Consider the following 26,649-nt stretch of genomic DNA (forward strand, 5'->3'; position numbering starts at 1 on the left):
CCTCACACACACACAAAATAAAGTAAAATCGAACAAAGTAAATATATATAGCTAATAGAAATAAATATGGGAAAACAGCCTTTTGACTCAGGAATGGAGAAGACAAGAATAATGAATCATAAATGATAGATTTGTCTTCATCTATGTTCAACTTTTTTTTATTAAACAAAGGACACCATAAACAAAGGTAAACAGAGTGTGGACTAAGAGAAGATATTTGCAATGTTTAAAATGACAGGAGAGTAATATCTGGAATAGACAAGGAACTCCTATGAATCAGTCTTAAAAACATCAGAAAAATGGGCAAAAAGAATAGGAAAATTACAGAATGGTAAAGCATAATGGCTAACAAGTATAGGTACTTGTCAGTAATCAAAGGAATGAAATTTAAACTGTCAAAATACAGTTATATTCATCAAATATACGAAAGGTAGAAAGTCACATAATACTATTTGCACATATGTGGGGAAATGAGATCCATGTTTAGCGAGTCAAAGTATAAACTGATGCAGACTTTCTGCAAAGGACGTTAGCAGTACTTAGTGAAAATAATAGTATCTATGACCTAGCAACCGTACTCCTAAGTATGTATTCTGGAGAAATTTTCACTTAGGTTAAAAAAATGACATGAATGATACCACCGTGGTGTTTATGGCAGCAGGGAGGTGAAGTGGAGGCATCACAGGTGTTCACCACGAGAAAAATGGGCAAGTCAAATGCAGTGGAGTCAAACCATGCATATATACACCATTGTGACAAAAGAAAATCTACAGCCTATTGCATTTATTTGTAAAAACACATAATACTAAATATTTATTCTTTGTGTAATCATTATTCACCCCATGAATTCCAACTTAGACTTTTTTATAAGAACTTAAAATTAACCGATATGTATAGTTTCTCTTAGAAAAAGTCTCTCTTCTCACTTGTAAAGATCATCAAGTATTTTTACATCCACATTCTTATTTGCTATCAATACTAATTACACATTTCTGCTCCACTACATGTGCGTTTTGGTCAACATTATTTCTTGGATCCGAAATCTCCTTTTGAGATTTATTTCTCATTTCATTCAAATATATTCCAATACATTTTTGGGGAAGTTTTGTGGGAAGTAAATTTTGAGACCTTGAATTCCTGACACTGTCTATTTCACCCTCTGACTTTTAATACTTTCGTTTTGGATATATTGCTTTACTCTATCCTTGCATCCAAACTTGCTGATCAAAGTTCTGATATCAGTCTGATTTTTCTCACTTTGCAAGTAATTTCCTTCACATTTTGGAACTTCGCAGGATGTTCTTTATACCTGATCTGAAATGTCATGAAGATATATCTAGAAGTGTGTGCATGATTATAGTTTTGTTTGGTTATGAATGGACCCATTCGGTCTGAGCACCTTTGTTGTGCTTCAGCTCTAGGAAATTTTCTTGCGTATTTTTTTCCTTCATTCTGTATTCATACCATTCCTTCTCCCTTCGAATTCCTATAGGTTCCATGTTGGAACATGGATACTTTCCTTCATGTCTCATTTCCCACTTTCAATTTCTTAAGTCGTCCGCATTACATTCTATGGACTCCAAAACCAAAGAGCTCACTGATTTGCTCTTTAGATGTAACCTTCCTACTCTTCAGCACAGCTGTTGAATTTGTGACAAACTTAACATGATATTTCAAAGATATTTAAATGCTTTCATAAGTTTGGTTTGCAAATTCAGTATTCTCACTTATCCTTCAGAAGACAGTTTTAAATCTCTTTGGATGTTTTTGCTTGTTTGGTGACTTTCTTCATGGTATTGCTTTTCTTCAGATGTTCAGTAACTATTGTCCTCATCTTAGTAAAAGCTTGCCTGAGAATGTTGCTTGCTTACCGCAAACTATCTGCACTGATGGTGGGCAAAAGGAAGGACATGAAACTGGGTAGGCCACACCACCTCAAAATGGCTGTACTGGTTTTCCTTTCTAGTCTAAGCATCCATGCTGATTGCTCCTGCCTTCAGCCAGACATCCTGCACACCGCATGGCATTTTTTTTTTTTAAAGATTTTATTTTTCCTTTTTCTCCCAAAGCCCCCGGATACATAGTTGTGTATTTTTAGTTGTGGGTCCTTCTAGTTGTGGCATGTGGGGTGCCACCTCGGCATGGCTTGATGAGCAGTGCCATGTCCACGCCCAGGATTCGAACTGGTGAATCCCTGGGCCGCCGAAGCAGAGCGCAAGAACTTAACCGCTCGGCCACGGGGCCAGCCCCTGCATGGCATTTTTAAAAAGGTAGTTGTCCTAACCAATTTCTTATGATGCAGTCAGTACCCCAACCATTATCTAGAATTCTTTCTTGATCTTTTATCCTGTCTCTACTTTTGAGGCATCCCTGAAGCCAAATTCACCTTTCTTGGTAGAATTTTCTGGCCCTATCTGCCCTAGGTCTTCCAAGAATTCCTCTAAATTTATCTATCCAGTGCACTCATTTTGCAGAACTGTGGAGACTAAATAATACTTTTACCTATTATAGTATTAAATAATAATCTGTTCTGTCACTTCCTGGAATGTGGATCGGAGGTGGAGCTTAAAGCCTGTGGCAGCATGCAATCTTGAACAATTTACTTTGTGCCAGTTAAGCCTGCACATGGTTCCTCCTGTTCTTGAGAAAATGAACGCTCCTTGAAGGATTGATCCAAATGTGAAAGCTGTTTTAATATCCATTCTGGGATGACATTAGTTCTTAGAGAGTATTAGGTTTATCCTTCGTGAAAATGGGGAGCCCGACAGTCATCCATCCTAAAAATCCACTCCATGCATTAATTTTTCTTCAATTTAAATTTTTATTTCATTTCTTCAATATTTAGTCTATTTTAAATTAGTTGAGAAGAGCACACTAAAAACGGATCCTTCTAAAGCTGTGCCTTGGAGGAACAAAACTGATTTGATTAGATTTAAGGGAGGTTGACTCAGGACAAACATTTACAGACTTAATACTTTTCATGCAAAATAAAAATAGTTTTATTAAATAACCAGGGGAGGGCCATAATTTTAAAGTTGGATTTCTTCCTTTATCACTGATACATGAGCTTCTCATATTTCATCCTGAAATGAGATTGAGAGATGATTAGGAAGCTAGACCCTCCACGTGAAATCCCATGGGAGATCATAACTGTCCCTAGTCGCTACATTTGAAAAGGAAATTGTACAATAGGATCATTTTTTCAGCCTCTTTCCTAACAATCCTACAGAAATGTTCAGGAGTACCTTAACTGTTCTCTAAAGAAAATCTGAGGACATTCTACTGAGGGGTTTTCCCTGAATAAACTTTCTCACAGTTTAGAATGGGCTTCTCAGGTGCTTGGATTTTAAGACCGTATATTTTTTGAAACCATAAGTTTTAATCTTACAAATTGCTTCACAAAGAGTCCTAAAAAAACAGCATTCTCTTAAGAGTTTTCCAAAACGTGACTGACTATGCTTACTATCCCCTGGGCTTAAAAATTCTGCAGAGGTAAAGAAACCGCAGCTTTAGATATAAGATGGACAACGTTTTCTCAGCTGTTAGAAACAAAGGGAATACCTGAAGGTTTGAGCTGGCTGCCTAATTCATCTAGATTACATTTTTAAAACGTGGTATCTTGTCCCCTTGTACAGTCACGCATCACTTAACGATGGGGATACATTCTGAGAAGTGTGCCATTAGGCAACTGCATTGTTGTGCAAACGTCACAGAGTGTACTTACACAATAGATAGTATAGCCTACTACAAACCTAGGCTCTATGGTACTGATCTTATGGGACCACTGTCATATGTGCGGTCCATCATTGACCAAAACATGGTTATGTAGTGCATGACTGTACATCATCAATTATGTGTATTCATTAATGCTTTTGATGAAACATAAAATTATTTTGATTTCAATGTTTCTTTTATAAGAAATCTATTTACTATACATTAAACCAAAAGGATAAGTAAATAAGAACTTCAAAGGAAAGAATTTTAAAAATACCCTTTCAAATGGATTTGACTGATCACCAATCTTTAACCAGAAAACACTTGCCATCCCAAAGGCTTCCTTTAGAAATAAAAATAATTTAAGGTAAACTACACTTCCTCCATACCCAGAAACACAAGAGTTTAAATGGTCAAAGAAAACAGTTGTATACCTTTTTATCGCAATCTTTCTCACCCTGAATTTCATAAAATAAATCACACAACTTTAAACAGCATTAGTTTATTACCTATTGACTGTTACTTCAAACAATCTAGATATATACAAAAATCTGGAATGTTTTATAAATGCTGATTGACAAAAAATATTACATAGCTGCTAATGGGATTTTCTTTTAAGCACAGCAAATTAATACTTGAAAGTTTAGTTCTGTTTATGGCAATGTTTGTGTTTAAAGAATTTTTCAAGTATATACACATCTTCAAGTCCAAAGAAGTCAGAAAAATATTTACAAAATAAATATGTAGGGAATTTTAGAATTTCAGGATTCAGATGAACTGATGATTTCTTAATGAATCAGCATATAACTTTAGTTTGTGTAAACAATTCTGTACTACATAAACTACTCTGAACATATTTTTAATGGTTTAAAATTTTAGGATGGTCAATTTTAAACACTTAAAAATAAGACAGTTTTGGTCTTGATGGTTTGCTACATAATACTTATTAAAATAAAGTCAGTTATAGGTATGGGCCTTAACTACAAATTACTCAGTAATATAGAAACTAAAAACGTCTTCTCTATTTCCTCAAAAGATTTAAATTATTACTCTTTTATTCAAATCTTGAAACTTTATCATTGCCAAAACAAAAGATCTAATTAAGAGTTCTTTTTATTTAATTTTCCAGTATTTTGGAAGAAAACTTTGACTATTAAGTGAAGAACTTTTATGCTTTTAGGTTTTTATATCATATCATGTATCACATTACTCCTCTTGGTAAACTTTCTTACTCAACTTCGTGTTACAAGAACATTAAAAAAATTTTAATTAACTAGAGTAGAATAAAATACTAGTGCATATAACACCTGTTGCCCTAGTACTATTTCAATATAATATACAGACAATTAACTTAAGGTTAGACCACTGACAAATCAGTTGTTCTTTGTGGCTTATTTCCTTTTCCAAAATTACACTCTGGGTATCTGATTCAAGGTAAAGTAGTTGAAAACGTCATAATTATACCGATTTTATGTATTCCTTATTAAAAGCAGAATGTGACTCTAAAAAACTGAAACCAAGAAAAAATGTGAATATCTTTTGATACCAAAATTATTTTAAAATAAACTATGAATAAAGGGAACACCGAGCCTTGTCTTAAAGAAGCTGTTTGTCATTCTTTTTTTTTTAAGAGATTACAACACACATACAATAAATGAATTTTATCAAAATACAGCACATTTCTTCTACTATATCCATAAAAATCAATTCCTATGTAAATAGTACTGAAAATCAACTAAAATGAGATAAAATTTACAAAGAGTTGTTGTTAAAGGGTTTCAATCAAAATTATTAAAACTATACAGTACAATAACCAATTGATAACATCTCCAGAAGTGCAATATTTGAGTTCACATCTTTTTAAAAGTACTGCCTATTAACTCTGACTAGCAAGAAAGGAACAAGTCCAACTCTCTTTTGCAAAAACAATGTAGATTGCTGTTTCTGCTAGTCCTATAAAAGTCTTAATTAAAACAAGATTGAAGAACAAAGGATAACAGATTAAAAATTCCAAAATTATATTTCTTAGTAATTCAAAGTGAATTGCAATAACTGAATATTGCTCTAATGAAAGGCTCCAGACTAGCCTCGGCTAAGAACAGTTATTGGTCTTCTATGGCACTTTTTTCTGGTCCAAATAACCATGCATTGATTCTTACCCTTGCATGTTACTCAAATTTTATTTGATTACATAGAACAAAAACAAAATTAATGGTTTGGATAAACAAAATTAATAAACCTCTATCAACATTTGTTACACTAACAAGGAACAAAGGCAGGTGGTGGCAACACGCTATTACACTGATACACTGAGAAACCCTTCGAAGACTCTGAAGTGTCAAGTTCACATTTAACGTTACCTGTAGGAACAGCCCTTTATTTGAACACCTTTACAGACTGGCAGGCCCGAAGGACCCATCCCTTTGCTCTACAACTCTCCACAGCAATTCTCTATCACTGTGCCAGTTTCACAAACTTGCTTTGGTTTCCTAGCTCCATGCGTACTGTTTCCTTTTACTTTACCAAGGCAATGTGAGGCCAAACAAAATCAAGAGGCTTTCCTAAATTTTCTTACATTTTGTGTTACAGCAACACCGTCTTAAAACTGGCCACTTTAATTTGCTGCTTAAGATAAAAATTATAAATTAAGATTAAAATGGAGTACTAATTATAAAAACAGATTGCAAGTACTACCATTTGCAAAAAATCAAGGGATTTCCAGATCACAGAAAATGCAGGGACATGCATTTACTCCATAGAGTTAAAAACTTCCTGTGACTAAAAAATTAAAAAAATTGAATCACCAGTGGCAAATGTATAGTCAATGGCTACGATAAGAACAAATCCTGTGGAGCTCATAAAACACAATTATCGTCTTTTTATTTCTTTAAAAAGACATTACATTTTTTATTGCATTATTCTATTAATAAAAACATACTAACAGACAGCTGTTTCTTCATTCTTTGCTTCCAGATTTTTTATAGGAATTAACTGTTTTAATCTGGCCTTGGAAAGTGAACCCACCAGCACCACCTTCACCTACTCACTCTTCAACTCAATATGCACATAGCAAAAGCCAACACTTCAAATCTCTTGCCCACATTAAAAAAAAAAAAAAAAAAGTAGTTTCAGCAGAAAAACATTAATACCAGTTGAATAAAAATAAGGGCATAAAAGCTATGAGATAGACAGCTCTGCCATCTGTCTCTGGGCTACAATCAAGGCTAACTAGAGCCTTGCACAGAGTTCAGTCATGTTTATGAAATCCAAAAATAAACCTACAATCTATACAAAAACAACATATGTTTGTTTTTGTAGCCTTGATTGCTATGTTTAGAAACCTAACAAGAAGCTTTATATGCTATGAATTCAACCGTCTCCCCTATATACTGTACAGTGGTTCTTTCCCTCTAACCACAAGTTCCATTATTTCATTAATGTACAAATGTGAACATAATTTTTTGAGTTCATCTTATATATAAAAATAGTCAAAATATTAATTTCCCCTGCAAGTCTCTTCCAATAAATCTTGCTCTGTCTTCCCCCCGCTATGTCCTCAGTTCTTATGAGGAAACCTCTCGGACAATGATGAGTTCTACTGTGTTCTGGAAAGTTTTTAGCAAGGACACTGCTTGTCCATGTTCAATATTGATAAAACTGTAGCCATTAGCCTAGAACAAAGAAGAAAAAGGCTTTTAAGAAAAACGTTTCATAGTAATTTATTTGCATTTAAAGTTCAGCCAGGTAGCACACATACCTGGCAGAAAATAAGAATCATTTTGGCAATTAAAACAACTTCTGGACTCCCAGGCCCTACTCCACATCTATGAAAATGAAATCTCTGAAGGTGGGACCCAGGAACCCGTATCTTGCCCACATTTTCAGATGATTCCTATGTAGCAACCTGTCATCAGGAATCACTTGTCTGAGACAAAGTGTCAGACATGGTGCCGTGAATATGCAATAACATGCAACTGAGGTCACCAAAGTTACAACGGTAGCAGAGGGCAAGGCCTGATCTTCTCTTTGCCTTAGAGCCATCAGATCAGCAAAACTACACTTCTCATAATTTAAGTTAAACATTTATTGAGGTCTTACTGTATACCAGACACACAATTCTAAGTATTTCACATGAATTAAATCCCTTAATTATTGTAACACACAGAGAAGATTCTTTTATCATCTCATCTTATAGAAGTTAACATTCCTGAACTTAAACAAAAGGCTAAGACATATCAAACAATGTATTCAACAATACCAGTATGATTTTCCAAGGTACAAGGTGGACATTTTTTTTTTTTGAGGAAGATTAGCCCTGAGCTAACTGCTGCCAATCCTCCTCTTTTTTGCTGAGGAAGACTGGCCCTGAGCTAACATCCGTGCCATCTTCTTCTACTTTATATGTGGCACGCCTGCCACAGCATGGCCTGCCAAGTGGTGCCATGTCTGCACCCAGGATCTGAACCGGCGAACCCAGGGCCGCTGAAGCGGAACGTGTGCACCCAACCGCTGCGCCACTGGGCCCACCCCTAAGGTGGAAATATTTTAAACTATGAAAGCACTAGAGGGGGCTGGCCCCATGGCCAAGTGGTTAAAGTTCTGGACACTGTGCTTCAGCGGCCCGGAATCACAAGTTTGGATCCCGGGTGCGGACCTACTGCACTCATCAGTCATGCGGTAGAGGCATCCCACATACAATGTAGGGGAAGACTGGCAGAGATGTTAGCTCAGGGCTAAACTTCCTCCAGCAGAAAAAAGAGGAGGATTGGCAATGGAAGTTAGCTCAAGGTAAATCTTCCTCACCAAAAAAAAAAAGCACCAGGAGTAGCCTATAAGAAATACTACTGTTTTCATTCACAAATATTTAAAGATAAATTTCATAAAATGTTTATTTTCAAATCCGGCATTTAATAATTCCTTGATGAGGAGGTAGATGCTATAAAATGAAAAATAAATAATAGAAAAGATGTATCTTAGTTACCTGAATAATTTTATCACCTGGTTGCAATAACTTTGATGCTGGTCCTTCAGGCTGTACCCTTGTTACAAATATACCCTTTAATAACAACAAAAAAGATAATTATTCAATGGAAAATAAAATAAATAACGGAGTGCCACAGAGAAATCTTTCTTTCACAGTAGGCAAATATCTGAGTCGTGGCACAAGTCTTCTCCCTCTTTTCTCTGAGTAATATTCTGACAATCCTATGTGATTTTTGCCCCTGGTAATTCTGACTTTACTAGAGTGATTTCTGTTAAAGTGATGAAGTTACTTCTATAGATATGCAGAAAAGTAATAAAATTAAAAATCACTTCACAATATGATAAAAATTAAAAATTTTGGTTAATTTTTATTCTGCAAACAATTAATTTGAACTGATTACATTTCAAAACAAAAAGCTGAACAATACAGAGGGAAGTCAAAAAGTGATGCCTGTCTAGATTTATATAAATATCTGTCAGATTTTTACTTATGTATAAGAGGTATTAAATTAGTGAATAAAACTTTATGGGAATTTCAAGGATATATGAACAAAACTCACATCGTCATCAGGTCTGAATGGGTTTCCTCTTCCCCCAACACCTCCTGATATGCTAAATCCAAGTTCTGGATCCTTTTCAACTCTCACTCGAATCTGAGTTAACATGAAAATAAAATAAACTATTATTACTATCTTAGAAAAAGCTACAATGCAATAACACCCATATTTAAATACTGGTAAATTAAAGCTAAGTAAACATAAATGTGTGAGGATTCATCTAAAATAAATATTTAGGCACATGAGGTGAAACTATGACAATATTATGTTAATGAGTTAGTGAGTTAAAGGCACAGCTGGGATTATAAGCATAGCTCCTAACTTAATCTACTGTTGTCTAATGAGGATAGGCAACCTAATTAATGTAGACCCTATTCTATTTTTTAGACGTCATGGATTTTAACGACATAGCGCATACACACAAAACATGTATTTTATCATCAGTTTCCATTTGTGAAATATTTAAATTACATAGCATCTCTCTCTATTGCATATTTCGTACAGTATCTGAAAGATTCCTGGGTGGTTGTTGGATATTAACTCCTTATTTCCTGAATCTGTTTATATGCTTCAAAGGAGTCAGGACTGATGATGAATTGATAATATTTTTTATAACCAAGCTATCAGGAAAGATGCAAAAACTAAACTTTTGTTCCTAAACACTCCCTTTGCCCAGAGAGCAATCCAAAATTAATAAAGCATCTGTTCTCCACCTAAGTTTCTCATAATATTATTTTACCAATAAACTATCAAAATGTATCAATATATGACTAGTGACTTTCTAAGTACTTTGTAAGATGTAATTCCCAAAGTAGTTTGGAGACTTGTCAAGTTTCAAAAGCTGAATGTCAAATGACAATAGCAAACCGTAACATGCCATTCAAGTTTAACGGTCTACTATTTATGTTCTTGAAGAGGGTCTGATTATTGGAGCATCATCAACCAGTTTTGGAAAAACAACCACTTTAGGGAAAAAAACCATAAGCAAAAGACCACATCCTATGTAATCAGAACGGGGGATCACAGAGTCAAGTTAAACCACAAAGTTGAACACCTTATAAATTTAATATGAAACCAAACTTTTGAACAAAATGGTAAAAACTACATTAAAATTCTATATGGATTTTATTGCTAATAATTAAATAACCTATAAAATACATGAAAAGCTTAGTCTCACATTTCAAATATTCTTGATTATTCTTACCTCTTGCCTTGACAGTTCATGGCCTTGTCTAGGAGAACAATGGGGCTGTGTATATGGAGGCTGGTGGGCCACTTTCAGCATCAAGTAATCAATTAGTTGTTCTCTAGAGGGATGCCTTGCCACAGATGCCTGAGGAAGGGGGTGATGTATTTGACTATAATTTGCCTGAGGCCTGAGAGGCTGGCCCATCTGTCCATTACCCAAAGGCATCTAAGAAAAACACGAAGTGTCTTAAAATGACTAATAATAATGTCTTATTACAAAATTTGGATTTTCTTCTTGGAGCATTACAAAAGCACTAGAGTTTAACAGTCTAAATCACACAATATCACGCCACTTACACTATTTTTTCTAATTTTACACTTTTAAAAGAAAAAGAAGCTAGTAATGTCTTAATTCGAAACTTGCCTGAGTGCTTACAGATAGATTCATTCTTTGAAAGTTTCAAATGAAAGTAAGTCATATCTACATTTAAAATTATTTGTTTTTCTGTTCGATATAAATGTACCTATCTTTGTTACAGTAACCAAATGTTAAAAAGGTAACAGTATGCCAAAATTTTAAAACTTAACCCCATTAAAAGGGTATCTCCTTCCATACTATACTTAATCTCTCACACACACACACAAAAGATGCATTTGCTGATGTTTTTCTTAAAAACAAAAGTAACTAATTTTGTGGTAGAATTTTTTCCTAATCTGAGTGTATTTTTCTACCTATATTCCTTCCTTTCCAGAATTAACAAGCCAAGTCAGCTATGTAATAGAAAATTGACTTGTTCCTCATGTGTGTCTGTCAGTTAGCCACTTTTAAACTCTCTAAATACTAATACAATTGAACATTAACCACAAAAAGTAAACCTTGACATTCCAAGGTTTGCTTACAGAGCTAAATCAAACACTTGAGATTTTGCTGTTGTTAAAGAATTAGCTTTCTTTCAATGCTTCTCATTTTTTAGAGACTGAATCTGAATTTTAGACTTAAAATCACTTTTGTGGAAATGTGGCTGATAGCTTATTCTGTTAGTGTGAGGAATCTATCTGAAAAATAAGAGGTTACATTTGTATTATAAATATTTGCATATAGAGATTTTTTAATAGAAGAAGAAATATGTTTAAGTTATTCAATCATTTAAAACTTCACTGTTGATTATTAATAAAAAGGTGACTTCATTCACAAGGAAATTACAGAAAAACTGTGAGAGAAATATTTGAGCCCCATTTCCCTAAAATTATCCAAAAGTAGAAAAGTTTGGCACAAGACTATGGCAATAGTTTCAGAACTACATGCTCCTCTTATGTGAGCCTTGCTGAAGGATACAAAGAGGTTGGCTTTGGTGAAGATTTTTACTTTAAAAAAATTCTCTTCTTCACTGTGTTATACTTGGGAACTTGGTTAATTCTGAAGTCTGGAAACATACATGATTTTCTGGTATTACTCTATGACAAATCTTACACTGGTGGGAGGGAAGGAGAAAGAGGTGCTATATTATTTCTATATCTTTTTTTAAAAATAGTTGTTCTTTACTACTTGATCACTGTAGATTTCAAGCAATTAGTCTGCTGAGGAGTATTTAAACAGTTGTGCTGTTATTTTATTATTTATGCACAACCCCGTAGACAGCACTTGCTTTTCTCCATGTTTATATCATTTATTCCTATTCTCCTGGAGAGAACTCTCTAGACAATTACTTCGGACTCATTATTACGACTTCCTGATGTCTAGATACTTGGTTGTGCCTGACATTTTACATCAATGTTAAACACGCCCATGGAATATATTAAGCTATGATTAGCAGATGGCTCAGGAGAATAAAAAGCTGAAAATGAACTCAATAACCCAAACCACGAAATGGATATTAAAAAGAGACTAGGTAACAGAGCTCAATTCAAAGAAAAACAGAAAAAAAAAAAAGGTAAAATAAATGGACACGTATGAGCTTATATGGATGGGTTCCTACTATCAAGAACAATGTAAAAGTTTATATAATATATAATAACTAAGCTTCCTAATTATATCTGGTTATACTAGGGATGTAAGGGATTTAGTTAAGAGAAAGAAAACCTGAGGAGAATACTAAAGAAAAGAACTATCTGGCATTGGTGACAGAAAAGTAAACTCTCTAAAATGAGTGATGCTTTAGTGACAAAAATAGTAAGAGTACAACATTCTACCATATACAAAAGTCTTTCAAGGTGATTTATAATTACATTTAAAGTATTTTAAAATGCCTTTAGTAACAGTAAAACTTCCTCAAATGAAGAATCTTTAACTCCCCAAATAGGTATACTATTAGGAATGCCAAAAAGCCTTTGATTCAAATGATAAAATAAGTAGGTGATACTATAAAAATCGCCCCCCTCCCCGCCCCAAAAAGCAAAATGATTCTCTAGTGGGGAAAAAACCATGGAATAATTTGAGAAATAGCAGAGCGAAATTCTATTTACTATTTCTCAATTATTAAAAAATAAATCCTTACTAATCAAGGGGGAAAAGTCCTCACGAAAGTATTTTCAGTGTTAAAGCACATATGATACTTCTAGTTCAAAAGCTGTAAAGCATAGGAAGCTCACAGACACTACTTCATTTATTTCCTGAGCACCTACTTTCATCAAGCTGTCTGGAGGAGCATCTTTGTGACTAAGTGTAGCTGATGAGTAGTTCTGCTGTCCTGAAAAGAATACATCATCTTGACAGGGATCTCCTGGACAGGATGTCTGGGGATGCTTCACATGAGGGGGAAATAAAAAGTAAACAAACAATGATCTTTAAGATGTAAAATCAAACTAATGATGATATCTGAGAGGAGATTAGGAAAAAATACTGCTAGATAATGGAAAGATGAAGAACCAAATTAAACATTATCATCACTATTAGTACCTTTATGACAGATGTTAACTAAACTTGTTGTGGTAATCATTTTGCAATATATATATCTCTCAAAGCATCATGATGTACACCTTGGATTAATACAGTCATGCAGCACTTAACAATGGCGATATGTTCTGAGAAATGCATCATTAGGCGATCTTGTCGTTATGTGACCATCATAGAGTGTACTTACACAGACCAAGATGGTTTAGCCTTTTACACACCTGGGATATATGGTACGAATCTTACAGGACCATTGTTGTATATGTGGTCTGTTGCTGACTGAAAAATTATGTGGCACGTGACTGTACAATGCTATACGTCAACTGTTTCTTAATAAAACTCGAAAAAAAAATATTAGTACCCTTAACAGTCTTCCAAAGTTACGTGGCAAAATGTTTGTTCTTGTAAGTGTGAAAAGTATATACGAATATATATACTGTTAAGCTATTTCTTTATAGTGCTTTTAGTTTTATTTACAGCAATATCTAGCTTTTAACATGTGAGCAATAAATTTAATTATTAATCCAAGTTAAGAGTCCCAAATTTTAAGAGCAACTAAAATATACTCCTGTTGAACACTACAGAAAGTTTCTTGGTAAAAAAATTAACTGCTGTTCTTTTACCAGCAAACTATAGGCCAGGATTTTCTTTTTAATGACAAGCAGTACCAAGAAACATAGTCTTATAAAACTTGCTTCAGCGTAATTCTGGCATACTAATATTAGCTCAATATTTTCAAAAGCACTGGTTTGGTGAAATGCTTTTAAAATTAACTAACTAGAGTTTATATTTTTATGCATCAAATAATATCCTTATATTATTGTTTATCCCACTGATAACTTTAGAGAAAAAACAGATTCAGTATCTCATTATCTCTGAATATTTCTTATAAATATGCTAGCAAGCAAGATGCCTACATTTTTCATTTTAATTTAGTTCTCGAAACACCTAGCTATATTTTAGAAAAGTAAAGAGATTGTGATAAATAGCATTATTGTTACTTATGCAAACTACTTCATCATGTTGAAAAATAATCTGAAATCTCCTTCATTACAACATGCCACAGGATACATATAAACCTGAGGGTTTATAATTTAATTTTAGAAACTATATCTGCCACAGATCTATCATGTGTAGTTAGTTGCTAGTTCAAACTATGGCTTAGCATTTTTAGATGTAGTTTCTTCTAATTTTGTGTATTTATGCAATGAATACTTTATTTTCCTTCTCTGTTTTTTGAGATTTGCTTTCAGAAAGCATAATAATCAACTTAGCTCACAGCTTGGAGTTTAAACTCAAGCCTGAATGGACAGCCATGTTTATCTAGTCTTTAAAAGAATAAGTATATTATGAATGAAAAAGTAAAATCCAACAGACTCAAAGGGTCTAAATTTAAGAATAACAAGCAAAAACTACTACTGTACAAGAATTTGGAAAGAACAATTTTTCCAGCTGATTATAAGGATTACCCAAGTTAATAAAAGCCCCTGGTCTTTACTCTGTGGCTTCAGTTGGAATGAGCACCAGAAATGCAGGCCTTAATAGTCATTACCCTTCCCCCTCACTGTTTCAAACTGAGAAGTTCCAGAACAACTGCTGCCACTATAACATAACACTGAAACCAAGTGGTAGCAGGTGACAGAGGGCAGAGTAAGATGGACAAGGTTCAGCCAGAGCAAAGTGAATCCAGGAGACTGCTCTTACCCTAGCACATGACAGAGCAAAGCCAGGAGGGAATTAAAAAGCTGGGGGGATGGGAAGAAGTCCAGGAAAAAAGCAAAGGACCCAGAAGTAGGCAGAGTCAATATGGAGAGAAAACTATGAGGAGGAGTGAAAATAAAGTTATAAGGGGAGAAAGGTCTTTTCAGAATGGAAGGAGAGGGGCAAAAGGAAATATTTATTTAGAGGCCATGCTACCACCCCAAGTTGTTATAGAGAGAAAAATCCTAAAACAGTCACACCAGAGTTGTTCTATTCTTTCTCCTCTGCCATTGTTATCCCCTATGCTTAAACTTTTATTACAAGAATAAACCTTTCTTTTTCACCACTAATGACTATGCTGAAATGTGGGTAATAAAGCATTTGGGTTTTGCCTTTTCCTTGGTACTTATTATAATTTCTCTAGCCTCACATTTAATCATGTTCACTGAATTATGATTAAAATTAGTTCCAGGTAGTGCTTTTTATCTGCCAACTCTCAATCACTAAAGTGAAAATCATTCTTCCCCACAACCCCTCTGTGGATTACATATGGCATAGCCTTAAAACCTTGAGTTAGGGACAGCAAGCTAATTTTATTAATAGAAAGCACTGCAAAGAATAATAATTTTTAAAAACCTCTCAGAGAGTAATTCCTATCGCTTATCCCTTTTTAAATAAACAAGAACTGACTACTCTTTAGTTGTTATCACAGAAACTTAAGAGAGAAAGATTAAATCAGCTTTCCAGGAAGTTTTAGAACTAAGCCATCGAAGAACTTGGAGTTAATCAAGATATCTAACCCACAGTAAAGATTTATTTTCTAGAGACATTTAAAATGTGGGGTTTTCTTTTCTTTTTCTATATACTAAAAGTACTGGTCTACTACAGGTACTCACTCGAAAAATGTGCCCACCAGAACCTCTTCCGTCTGCAATACTCAAGGCAAGACTGCCCTGGCTGCCATGCAGATCCCTAGAGCTGCCATAGTGAAAGCTGCTTACAGCAGTAAAATTGGAATTAAAGGACCTTGACAGCATGCTCTGAATAAAGAGGGGACAGATTTAACAGAGATTAGTGCAGCATGCAAAATTCACAAGACACGTTATATACATAGACATGTTTACAAGTAACCCCAATGCCACACAGAAATATCATACAACACTGAATTTTCAGTGCCACTGGAAGACACTGGCACTATTTACCATATTTTACATGACAACACACAAACATTCAAATTACATGTAAATCCAACCATTCACATGTTTAAACACCAAAGAAGAGAAGAAAGTACACACATATAGCTGCTTTTATAATGCTATTATTTCCTTTACCCCTAATATATCTTATTAGAAGTTTGTCAGAACAACTTCTGTTCGGTACATATATAGTTATACATGGAACACAAACTAATTTCTCTCTAAAGATATATTTTACCAACAACCAGTTACTTCTAGGTCAAAATGGACTCCTAGAGAGTCTGCTTCATTTTACAGAAATTGTCTTGCTATTAGAAAGTTTAAACATACATAAAACACAAAACATATCTGCAGAAAATATTTGGCTTTTGGCCATTGCCAATTTTAACAAAAAATTATCTTCCGCATTCAGAAAAATGTCTTACATTAGAGAAAAGTTTGACACATATGCAGAGTTTTAGGATGTAAGATTTAAAAGGCTCTCATTGCTTTATAATTGTTAGAAAATAAATAGAAAATATAAGTGTAAAAATTTTTCCCATTCAAATAAATATTAAAGATTATTATATTTTAGGAGTTAATAGTGGCTTCTACTGCTTAAACTTGAAGAACCACTGACGGAATCTTTCCACAGATTGAGTTTACACAAACGCCTAATCACTAATCCCAGAACTGCCTGGAAAATGCACCTCAATAAATGCACTGCCTGATTCTCCTTGTTTCTGCCTGTTCATGCCCAGAGTGGTTAAATGCTGTTCTTTCATGTGGATCCTTTTAGCCATGTCCCTGAATACTGAGAGTCTGATAAACTGGGAGAAACCACATTTTGAGCATGGCTTGCTATTAACAAATACAGAAATGCCATAACAAGCATTTCTATATTACTCTTAGGGAATATATACCTTCTCCAGATTAGGAAGTTGATTTGTAATACCAAGAAACAGTAATATGACATTCCACAACGAAAAGAGTCTATAAAATTACAATGTATACTCTTAGTTATTTTGTGGATTCTCAAGTAATGATTAAACAAAAAGCTAAACTTAATAGGACAGGTCTGTCTTTTCCCAAACCATTTCACTAACAATAAGGATTTGGCACAGGCAATACAGACATAAACATTTGATTGGAATGTAAAAATAAAGAGATTATACACACACACATCACATATATCTATGTGTGTGTATATATATATAAACACATAAACAACACCTCACTCATGTTATACAGTTTTAACATATTGTCAACTTGAGCGGCCTGACTGACCTGACCCTTTTCAATGATATGTAGATTTTGGAAGAAAGCTTTTTCTGTCATCTTTGAACATATATGGGGTTTTTGCAAATACATCAGTGACTCAGAAGGCTGAAGCTCAGAACAGGTCTGGTTTTGAATTCAGGCTTGTGCATAGAAATCCACATAAAACCGCTGCTGTCACAATACATCAACACATTGTGCAGAGCTCAATTAGGTGCCGGGCATATGTCCTGCGCACTGTTGTTCATTACATGCCAATAGTTACAGAATAGCAAGTGAACATGGAAATTATCATATTGCGTTAATCATATTCTGGTCCAGCGTGTCTCATCTGAGTTTTTAATATAACAAGGAATATTAGCAAAAATTCAACTTTGAAATAAGAATTTTTATGCCTTTTCAGTGTTCTTGATCAGTTTAAACAGGTCTTGAGATTTTTGAGGTGAGATCTTTTTTATATATTTGGGTTCCAGGTACAGTTTGTTGGACTGGCAGGAGGGATTACTGCTGTAAGGTTTAAAAACCTTACAAGTAAGTGTCAGTAACTTATCTATTTCTGTATTATTACTAAAGTCCCAGCTGGACAAAGAAGCAACCTTTGACTTTGGGACGTAGCTCTAGAGGTGGGGCAGACATTGTGAAATCCTCTGGGGAAATTTTTCACATGTCCACCATGCCACCAGAACTACGTTTGGGGGAGAGAGGTGGACTTGCAAAGGAGGGAATAGAGATCTTCCATCACCTTCCACCCATTTCCAACCAATGCTTTCAAGTTTGGAGTCTAAATCATGTTGCCCTGTGTCCTCACAAGACTTTTCTTAATTTCACTGAACTAATTCTCACCTCTAAATTACCAGTGGGCCCAACTGGGAAACTACTCTCACGTACTCTGCAAGCAACAGATTTCTAAATATAAAAAGCAGAGAGGCACAGTGAAAAATGAGGTGGCTGTTACTTACTAAAGTCCAGGCACATCTCTGTCAGACAGGAAGGTAATGGGAGAATAGCAATCTGAGACGTCAACTAATATAATGATAACCAAACTCATCTCTTCCTCCAAATTTGCTATTCCTCCTCTATGTCTAGTAACAGTTAATGGCATTCTCAACAACCAGTTATTCAAGGCACCAATCTCTGTAAGAGTTTACATCTGATTGGAATATTCCTGTAATCAGTCATTGAGGAAAAGGGATTAAGCTCGAGATAACTGCCTCTTGAATTCGTTCCTTTGTCTCCATCCCACTGATACTTTTTCTCACTTCATTTATTTTCTGGCCCACTAGACAGTCTCATAATTCAATCAACTAACTAGAGCCTCTTCTTCCCCAAATCCAGTTCCACACTATAACCAGAAGTTTAATTATAAAACAGCTACGTTACTACTCTAAGAAATTTCCAAATTTCTTAGAAAAAGCACACAAGTTCAAAGAACCTCAATAGTACGTACAAAGTTACAGCTGAAACAAAATGGACAGATGAGAACGAAGTTGCCTAACGCCTACAGATGCTCAGCTATTTAAAGTTGAGGGGACAGCACTCAAAGAGCTAACAATTACAGGCAGAGGGTCAATGCGAATTGGTAGAAGGTACTCATCATATTTTAGGCATTTATTTCTGAAAAATTTGACTTAAGGAATTTTTTAAAATAATGACTAACTGAAGTTATATACGTTTGGCTGTTTTTAAAAACATATATTTAACAAACAGAGGTAAGGTAATTCTTGGGTAAAATCCACTGCGAGATATGAAGCCAAATCTTAAAGAAAGAATATATCTTATACACTTGGGCGACAGAACTGTGGCACTAACACATCAGTTTTGCACAATTTTAAAACAACTTTTAACTCCTTTCAAAAACTGGACATTTACAAATAAAGTTAGAAACTGAACATGAGCATAAGTTATTTTACCAAATGATTTCCAGACTATATTAGAGCCATAGACACCTGAGTTCAAACAGGTCAGAAATGCAGTTCAGAAAAGTCAAGAGTAAATGCCATGCCAGAAGCCATCTGTGTCAGTGACAGTGTTAGTTATATAACATGGACTTGGGGGAAAACCTTAGATAAAATGTTCACATTTACAATACATTTCTTGTTATTCTGTTAACTATAAACTGCTATTTCCATACACATATTTATATAATTAAAAATTATTAATAGATGAGAATGGGAGGTCAGAAAATGCTAAATGGAGGTACACATGTATATACATGTATAATTTATAGCATGTGTGGCACAAGCTACAAGAGATACAAACATAGATACATAAAATGAATGTAATCCCATAGGAAAACATTGGGGAGGAAGAGGAGAGAAAGAAGCTTATGCTACCTTTTCAACTGTTTTGAGTCTGGCTAAATCTAAACTTGGAACTCTAATCTCAGCACCAAGTAAAAACGACAATATAAGTATATATTCAATAATTCAGAGTATCTTGTTTCCCGTTGTTTAAAAAACAAAGAATGCCAAATATGTTTAAGAAAAATGAGTAAATTCATGAAGAGAAGAATGAAAAATTCATGTTTAATTACCTTTTCTAACTTTTTGGCTTCAATGTGTCGTAGTACTTGTTCTCGCCAATCATGAGGAACTTTACTTTTTCCTGGAGGATCTAATAAAGAATGCTCAGAACCAACCCTCGCATTTGGTCTTTTTGAAGGACTAGTTCGTGAATAATTGAAATCACTGACTGACATAGTTCTCTCTGGTATTTCACTAACAGAGGGTCGAGCACTCTGAGGCCTTGATGCGTTTGGACCATCAATGCTGTATGTTCGTGCAGAAAGAGGTCTCTGTGATCCCGACATCATTGGAGGAGTTCTTCCCACTGAATGTAACTCTCTGTAGGATAAATAATCTCCTTCAGGAATTTGGGTCCGCCTCGTGGGACCTGGCTCACCAAGATTTACAGAGGCTGTAGAGGACACACTACTTTGTCGCTGAATTGTAGTTCGAGTTGCTCCGGGAATGAGTCGGTCATTTGGTGAGATGGCCCACATTTCCCCATGTCTTCCTGGCCCAAGTCTCTGATGTAAATGGTATCCAGTATTAGCTCGAACGTTGTTATGGTTAGAAAAATTCATATTGGCAGAATGCTTAGTATAACTGTGATTTTCTGTGCTCTCTGATCTAGGAAGGCGCTGAGGAGGAAAACTGACATGATCCATTTGGGGATTTTGTTTGGAGTGCCACAAAGTGTCCTTGACTGCAGCACTGCTACTGTACTGGATATTATATTGTGGAGGACCATATATTTGAGGTGCAGACTGTGGGCCACTTGTTGTGTGGCCTCTTATTACATTTGGCTCTTCAGGATTATGATTTGAATCAAACTTGAAAATCGCCTTTGTACCTGATATTAAATCAGAAGATGATGAAGAACCTGTAAATACCTGTAATGGTTGATCATACAAAAGTGTAGCCGACTTGCTCCTGACTATATTTTTTCCATCAATAGTAGACGTTACTTTAACTGTTGCACTTGGTTGCTGAGGTCCATTATCACTAAGAATGTCATAGATTTTGAGTCCTCCAGTCTCCATATTAGTTATACTATGAGATTTCACAACAGATCCAACTGGCCCACTTCTCTGAGGGGAGAGATCTTCGGTGCTTTTGGAAATACCTATGTCAATAGAAGAATCAGTGTCATGTGGTTCAGGCCTCCTAGGGGTCTGTGGAGGTTCCTCAGAATGTCCATTTACCTTATTTATGCATTCCAGATTAGGAAACTTGTTTCCATGTTCCAAGTGCTCAGCTTCTCCTTTAGCGTTAATACTTAAAAAGCCCGTTCCAAACACTATATCCTGTGTCTTTGATCTTTCCACTATCTCTGGTTGAAATGTATCATTAGTCACAAGTTTATTAAGATTCATATTGATATGGTCTAATTTGTGACATTCATCAGATGTGGCTGCTGGGTCAACACCTTTCTCAATAAGAACTAATCGCTCTTCAATATTCAAATCATATTCAGGTAAGTTAAAATCTTTTTTATCACGAACCTTGAATTTTTCCTCCGTTGAATGGTTTAAAATATCTCCATTTTGTAAAAGGTTGTTAAAATTTTCATCTTCTTGCCTAAAACAAAGATAATTTTATCACAAACATCACAAAACCCAGTTTTCTTAGTACTGGGGAACATTAATAACTAATGTGTAGGTACACAAAGTCAAAAGAGTTAATGGGAGTCAGAGATGAAAGGAATTTATTATCAAGCAGGTAATTTAAAAATATTATTGTAATAGTGAAATAATATAGATTTATAGTAAATGGAGACAAGTAAAACATATTAATTCATAATCAAGATTAATTTTCATTATCATAAATCACTTTGTCACAATATACTTTAATAGAGCTAAACAGTGAAGAAAAATGGACTTATTATGTATCCTCTTGTACTGCTGCATCTTTTCACAAATGTGCTAAAACATGAAATGCTTGAAAGATAGATATTTGGAGCAAAAGCCAGTAACCTGAATAGTTAAGAGCACGGAACATTTTTCCAAATAATTCTGAAACCTTACATTATTAACCATAGTTAATCACATTAACTAAAGAGTTATTATTAGATTCAAATATATACATAAGGAAATTGTACAAAGAACTAAACAATCACTCAAAGATCTATAAAATATGAAGAAAGATCAAAAAAACTAATCACTCTTCTAAGTGACTACATTGTATTTGGCAAATATTTACAGATATGCCATTTCAAAATTATAGAAAATATTTTATTTCTACTTGGTGATATGAAAATGTTCGTATCCTCTTGTATAAATATTTAAGTTATGTTTCAACAAATATTCCTTAATACTGATCTTCCTATTAGGTAAACAGATAATATTCATTATTAGAAATGCAACACAAAAAAGTGTGGCTATATCCATTTTTGAGCCTTTATTTCCTTATATAAAAAACATGATTTAGAAAATACTAAACTACTTCCCAACAATATCAGTAAAATTTCATTATTCAACAAATTAATCATTATCTTAACATCTCAGAGGTTATAAAAATTCATATTTTACCATACTGGGTCTTAGCCTCAAATTCAGAGAACAGATATAAATGATTAATCATAATTACAACTACATAATAGCTAAACTCATTTTGAGGCATAAAATTCATCTTCCTCTTACAACAATACATATCAATACATGCAAAAATTTGACTTAAATATGCCTGGAATTTAAGAACAACTTAACTCTAAAAAATAGTTAACAACATCCATACAGTAAGTTTTGGGTTCAGTAGCAACCCATACCTTTCTATCAAGCACTCTAGCTGATAGATTACCAGGAAGGTAAGATGGCATAGTCTTCCTTTGAGAACGAAACTTCTTGAGGGCCCAAATAATAAATGTGTTTTAAACTTCAGCAAAATTCCAGGCTGTACGAATTAAGTCTTGTTTCAGAGAGTTTGACCTACTAATTTAAGTCTAAGCCAAAGATACAGACTAATTAAAAGTATTTGAATGAACCTTTTAATGGCATCCCCTAAAAATGATTTTGCATTTCTATCTCTAAAAATACCCCCTTCAACTTGAATTGCTCCAAATAGGCAGTTTATGTTGTAAAACCTAGAAATACTGTAAAACCGGTACAATCTTTTAATGAAAAGAATTAGAATACATTTTAAATAGTTTCTTCTCTATTTAAGAAACTAATTTAAAATGACAATGTATAAAAACTAATTAGTAATAAAATGGAGAAGAAACCACATACTGCCTGAACCACTTCTCTAATATTAATTTGTGAAATCCTTTATGTTTTAGTCATATATCTTTGCCTTGCTATCTCTACTTATTGTACACATAAATTATTTTGTTAAGATGTTCACAAACCTGATTTTGGAATTAATACCAATATGAGTTTGTTTCACTGGAGAGCAGAGTGAGGTATCTTGACTACTATCAGTATTAAGAGAAACTGAATCAGACATCCGAGATGGAGAAGAACAGTTGCTGTTATTCTGATTGCTATTATGTGTAACTTCATCTGATAAAGAATCTGTATCCTTTGTATCATCTGAAACAAAAAAACTTAAGCCGTTGATCAAGTCACCAACAATTTGTGTGAAATACTTTCCAGTGAGGACAAATGACATTTATATTGTCCTGTTCAATATATAAGGTAAAGAATTATATGGATAAGATAACCAGGGGCACTTCTGAAAATTCAGTCCCAATACAGAGAAAATTAATTTACAAATAGTGACACCTTTTGTTTTTTAAAAATATAATCAATGTAGGGCTACTCAGAATTTGATTTAGTTTTAAATACTGACAAAATGATATTACACAATGTTTTCCAGGCCATCAATTAGTTTTAGTGAATATGCTTTTCCACTCATTTATAATTTTAAAAAGTCATAATAATAAAAAATACATAATGCAGTTCACAGCTTTGGTACACTTATCTGGAGGAAGTATTTCATACACATATGGAATTGTTTTCATCTACTCTGACAATAACAATGAGCAGCATAGTCAATCAAAAAACAAACATCAAACAAATCAAGGAATTTTCACAAGTCCTCCACATTTTAAAATCATTTCAAAGAATTATATAAGAATAGTGAACTCTCCAGATGTGAGATGGTTTTGTATGTAACAATTATATAAACAGAAATAGACAATATTCATATTCTATTACGGCAGGTAGTATAAAAATTAGTATTTTTTAAAAATAGTAATAAAGGGGCTGGCCCCGTGGCCAAGTGGTTAAGTTCGCGTGCTCCGCTGCAGGCGGCCCAGTGTTTCGTTGGTTCGAATCCTGGGCACGGACATGGCACTGCTCAGTAAACCACGATGAGGCAGCATCCCACATGCCACAACTAGAAGGACCCACAATGAAGAATATACAACTATGTACCAGGGGGCTTTGGAGTGAATAAAGGAAAGAATAAAAAATCTTAAAAAAAAAAAAATACACAACTCCTTTAAAAAAAAAAAAGTAATAAAAACATAACATAGTATCTTTACAACCCTAAAGGTTTTTTTAACTAAATCAATCCTAGCCAAATCATAGAAATAGTATATACAGACATAGTCATAGGAGATTATATGAATTAAGGATATATTTGTTGTTCCAAATATCTCAGTTCAAGTAGTCTGGATTGTGTTTACAGTTGAAAACAGTAGCACATGGGCTCTTCAACTTTAAGGTATTTGAGTCTTCAATTCTAAATTTTTTTTTTTTAAATTTTTCCTTCTTCACCCCAAAACCCTCCAGTACTTTGTTGTATATTTTAGTTGTGGGTCCTTCTAGTTGTGGACTCAGCATGGCTTGATGAGCAGCGCTAAGTCTGCGCCTAGGATGTGAACTGGCGAAACCCTGGGCTGCCGAAGCAGAGCGTGTGAACTTAACCACTTGGCTCCAGGGCCAGCCCTTGGATTCTGAATTTTTAAGATACTGTTAAAACCATATGGCACTTAAGTTCTTTCCTAGATATATTCCTCTTCTTCCACCTCCTTATCAGGGGGCAATTTTGACAATTAGATAATAACATGTAAAATATTTAGCATAGTAAGTAGCAATCAGTAAATACTCAGCAAATATCACTACCACCATTATTATGAAAACCAAGCTATCCAAGGGCCACCTTGATACTAAGTTTCATTAATGCCATAAGGGCAAAGGCTGGATAAATATTTGGTGGAGATAATGCAGAGAAGTTCAGGCACTGGTGGGGAGGAGTGAGGGAAGGATAAAAAGTAAGGATAGATATCCTGCAAGTTCCTTTTCATTTCTAAGAGTCTGAGGTTCTACGCTATATGAAAAAATGGCTTGGGGGGAGGGTTTAAAAAAATGTTTTGGGATAGATAAATAACAACAAGCATCTAATATACATTAGGAACTGTGCTAGATCTGAGTACACTGAATAATCTAGTACATTTGATATTCACAAAATCCTTCATCAGCCTCACTGTATGTCAAGTTAAATATGTACACACGGATAAAATGAAGTAGCTCAAGGATCACACAGCAAATAAGTGGTAGAAATGGAATCATAATCTAGGTTTGTCTACCTATAAAGTCCATGCCCTTATAAGTAAACTTGCACGAGGCAAAAGATCTATCAAGATTTTTCTTTAAAAACAAGACAGGTAATGATCAGACCTTTTAGAAAGACATGTTTTAAAAACTGTTTCTAAAAAAGTGTTTTCAATAACATAATGACATTTAATTAAAATTTACTCCAAAAAACATCTATAAATTTTATTCAGCCCATTTCTATTCTTAGTGCTTTCCTTTAATGTCTAACCTTTTTTGTTACTACTAAGTGCTACCACTTTTGGCTGGTTAATAGAGGTTTCAATTAATGGTGGTCGCATCTCCGCCATTTTCATCTCTTCATCAGAAGAAAGTTCTTCAGATTCCTAATTTAAAGAAAAAAAGAGAGAAAATATTTATAAAAATAAATTTTGGTTTCTTTAAATGAATAAATACTAAGTCATAAGAACTTCAAAGAGAAAAGAATATTTAGAATATGCATGAAACCTTTTTATTATAATAGTGACTAAAACTAGTATATGATTAATTTTAAATTTTTTAAGATATGGCAATTATTAATATGCCAAGTACTTCTGGGATAATTTTCTGTGACAGGCTTTAATTCAAGTGTATTCATCATTCCTATACTCTGGGTACTATGTCAAGCACCAGAGAAACAAAAATGAATAAAACACAATCCCTGCCATAAAAAACTCAGTTTAGTGAGGGTACTCCAACAAAAAGTCTCATCCTAATCCTCAAATTGATCCCCTCAAGGATCACTGGATTCCAAGGAATCCGGACTGAAGTGTTCTTCCACTAAAATAAATTAATGGCAATTTTTGCCCAATTTGAAGACAGAATTTTTTATTACTCTCTATGGATTTTTCTCTAGTATTTGGCAATCATCCCAGGTTATCCACCATTGAGTGTTATTAGATAGGCAAAAAAAATGACCTGTTAGTCAACAAATATCAACAGAAAAATTTTAACACTATATATACTATATATAAAATCAGATCTGGTGCAGGTTCAATTATTCCCAGTTAAGATGATGAAAATAAATAAAAGGTCTTAAAAAGGTGTCCTGTTAAAAATACTAAGACTTTTAGGTACTCATAAACGCCATAATAAAGATATGAACAGGAGTCAGTAAACTTTTTC

At 34.2% G+C, this 26,649-nt stretch overlaps 1 protein-coding gene across 15 annotated transcripts in view; it reads right to left on the minus strand.

Moving 5' to 3' along the window:
* Positions 1-4,200: 4,200 nt before the first annotated feature.
* The window catches only part of ERBIN (erbb2 interacting protein), a 135,567-nt gene continuing 113,118 nt past the window's right edge, over positions 4,201-26,649 (minus strand). For 3 of the 15 annotated variants that reach the window (XM_023625264.2, XM_023625265.2, XM_023625266.2), the window contains 9 exons: positions 25,757-25,871; positions 23,334-23,517; positions 20,020-21,568; positions 15,930-16,073; positions 13,065-13,184; positions 10,459-10,668; positions 9,258-9,350; positions 8,696-8,770; positions 4,201-7,385 (listed from right to left, as the gene is read on the minus strand). In XM_023625264.2, coding sequence (XP_023481032.2) covers positions 7,278-7,385; positions 8,696-8,770; positions 9,258-9,350; positions 10,459-10,668; positions 13,065-13,184; positions 15,930-16,073; positions 20,020-21,568; positions 23,334-23,517; positions 25,757-25,871 — 2,598 coding nt within the window. In that variant the 3' untranslated portion in view covers positions 4,201-7,277. 15 annotated transcript variants of the gene reach the window in all.

This window comes from Equus caballus, chromosome 21, assembly GCF_041296265.1.
Source record: "Equus caballus isolate H_3958 breed thoroughbred chromosome 21, TB-T2T, whole genome shotgun sequence".
NCBI lineage: Eukaryota > Metazoa > Chordata > Mammalia > Perissodactyla > Equidae > Equus > Equus caballus.